Source organism: Bemisia tabaci, chromosome 4 (genome assembly GCF_918797505.1).
Source record: "Bemisia tabaci chromosome 4, PGI_BMITA_v3".
Lineage (NCBI taxonomy): Eukaryota > Metazoa > Arthropoda > Insecta > Hemiptera > Aleyrodidae > Bemisia > Bemisia tabaci.
The window spans coordinates 58485190-58487979 of NC_092796.1; the positions used below are offsets into that span (position 1 = coordinate 58485190).

At 35.0% G+C, this 2790-nt stretch overlaps 1 protein-coding gene across 1 annotated transcript in view; it reads left to right on the forward strand.

Annotated features, from left to right (window-relative positions):
* The window catches only part of Ance-3 (angiotensin-converting enzyme Ance-3), a 192111-nt gene extending 189476 nt beyond the window's left edge, over nt 1-2635 (forward strand). Inside the window, exon 14 of the mRNA XM_072299652.1 lies at nt 417-2635. Within this exon, the coding sequence (XP_072155753.1) occupies nt 417-559 (143 nt within the window). The 3' untranslated portion in view covers nt 560-2635. The remainder of the gene's footprint in view (nt 1-416) is intronic.
* The last annotated feature ends 155 nt before the right edge of the window (nt 2636-2790 follow it).

A 2790-nucleotide genomic window follows, 5' to 3' on the forward strand; every position in this document is an offset into this window, starting at 1 on the left:
GTAAATTTCAATATTTTTACATCATTTAGTCAATTAATGCCAATTTCAAACAATCAGCAAAATGAGCTCCATGTGTCAGAAATTTAAGCAATATGCAATGCAATGACAAATAGCAACTTACTTCAATTATATCGTAAGAAGTTTCAATAAATGGGGCCCCTTCAAATTGGAGCTAGGCAACCTACACAACACTCAGTGGAATTGCAATGTTTTTACTGTGTAATTGCTATACCTATCGCAATCTATGCTATTTGGGAACGGACAATTTCGCTGGCCGCGGAGCGGCCAATGGGAGCCCCCCTAGTACGTCCAAATTTTATTTTCGCCGTGTTTTGTTTGACTCCTTCATCGATTCTGATACTGTATTATGATAGGTAAACAACTCACCTGACGTCGTATTCTTCTCTATTTTCCAGATGGTGACTATTGCAAGCACAGTATAGAGACGGCCAACTTACAGGTCTACGGAGGATATTACAACGCAGCCTCAAGATCCTTCGGTACAACTTTAGTGTTAGGAATTGCTAGTCTCGCGCTCGGAGCCATCTACTTCGCCTAAATGCTCTGCGCAAAACACAGCAAGGAAAAAAACCACCGAGGGTCTGAGACTTGGGTGTTCAGCTATCTGCAATTTTGATTCACCTAAACTTTCCAGGTCACCAGGACTTCACGATCATTCACCCTCAGTAGCAGATCCCAGCTGTGGGAGGTATTGGGTGAATCTATCCAGAGGCGGATCCAGCAATTTGGCAACACCGGATTTCCTCCATTTAAACCTATGCTAAATAATCGATTTTTGTCGGAGCACCTGGCCCCTCCAAGAATCGATACATTTCCATAGATTTAAATGTAGAAAAAACAATGTTGCCAATTTGCTGGATCCGCCAATTTGACCCTAATTCATAGATCCGAGTTTTTTTCGTGAGTTTTTGATACGATGTCGTTACATTCACACACGGAATTTCAATTTCAGTCATCGGAAGATGTAGATGAAGATATACCTATTTTGTATCGTTTACATTCTAACAAAAATTCAACTTTTTCTCGAAAGTGCCTATATAGGCATTGAAAGTGCCCTAATTCAAATCAACCAAGCGTAGTGGCTAAGAATGTCAATGGATTTTAGAAGAGATATGTACTTCTACTTACATTTTCAATTCACATACATAGTTAAAAAAATGAAGAAGAAGAATATTCAGTTTTATTGCACGCATGTATACATAGTGCGATTCTTATTCAAAAAGACAGCTGCTGCTTTTTTAGGGTCCTGTATTTTGGTGTTCTATTCACATTAAGCATCTGCTACTATATTTGGCAGGTATAGACTTTTCCAGCATAGCCGATGATCACAAAATTCGATGTGAAACTCGTGGTATATGTACAGGTGGATTTTTTCCTGATACCGCTACTATGTTCAAACAAAAGGCATAGTTTTGTACTAACCTGTAAAATGATAACTCAAAAATGTTAATATTCATTAAAACATTGAATTCATTTGAGTTTCCTATCGAAAATTCCTCTTGCAATAAGGTCGAGCTCAAAGTTTTCCATGTCCAGGAATTAATAAACTCTCTTTTACAATTATTTGCGAAGTTTGGAATTTCATAGGTAAAATGTAAGAATACGAACTGTTTCAGCAGTTATTATTTTTATCCTCTTCCTCTTCTAATTCTTCCTCTTTATTTTCTTCTTTCCCTCCGTCTTATTTGTCTCCTTCCTGTCAATGTAAATTCGAAGTGCCCGGTACAAGTAGGTAGGTACATGGCAGCAAAAAGGTGAGTCATACAAATATGAAAGTCCTCTGTTACCTAAGTGAAATTCCTTTTTATTTAAATCAATTTATTCAAGAAAATAAAAAGTTAAATCTAAGAAGGAAGAAAAGAAGAGAGAGAATAAAATAAAATAAAATAAATAAAATGAAATTGGAAAAGAGAAGAAAAAATAATAGGGAATTAGAAGAGTAGAAGAGAAAAAAATAAAATGGAATAAAATAAGGAAGAAAGGAAAGAAAAAAGTAAAGAAAGGAAATGATTCAAAAAGACTAAATTAATGTACACTCATCGTATTAAGTGTGAATGCAGAGTCAAGTTTTCAAAATTCTTCTTTTTTCTTCAAACTATATTAGGTATCAAGCTTACGACGATTTTCCTCTAGTAATCATCATGTTCTTCAAAGCTCAATTTTTTAACAAGAAAATGATAAAATAGTGCGTAGGACCAAAATTATCATGGAAGTTACCAAATTTTATAATGATGAAAGTGATGACAGATGTACCACAACAAGAAGAACGATCACTTTCTCAGTAATGCTATCGGGGAAGATGGTAGTGGTCATCAGCCATGAGCCGGTTTTGACAATGATTTCTCTCTGGTTGAAGATGGCTCAGACAACATGTCTGCAGCACCATTGTATAGTCAGTAAGTTATCGCCTGGGCTAAGCGCTCGTCACGAAATGAATTATGTCTTTTCATATTACCATATTATCCGCTAATCTGTGATCTAGCTGCCGACGATTTACTTATAGAAGTGTCTATTGTAACTGTTTTTATATTTTAATTTAACTGCAACATATCTGTAAATAAGATAATTTTTCTGTATAAATTAATTTTTGTCAATTTTTTTAAAAATATCAAAAGTGTTTTATTTTTCTTCCCTTAGATAGTCTTGTCGAGCATCTTGTCAAATATATGAAGTATTTACATCCTTTGCCAGACAAAATAAGGCAAAGCTATTTAAAGCTAACTTACTTTTGACAAAAGCGAGATAAAAAAGAAGAATTCATACGAATAA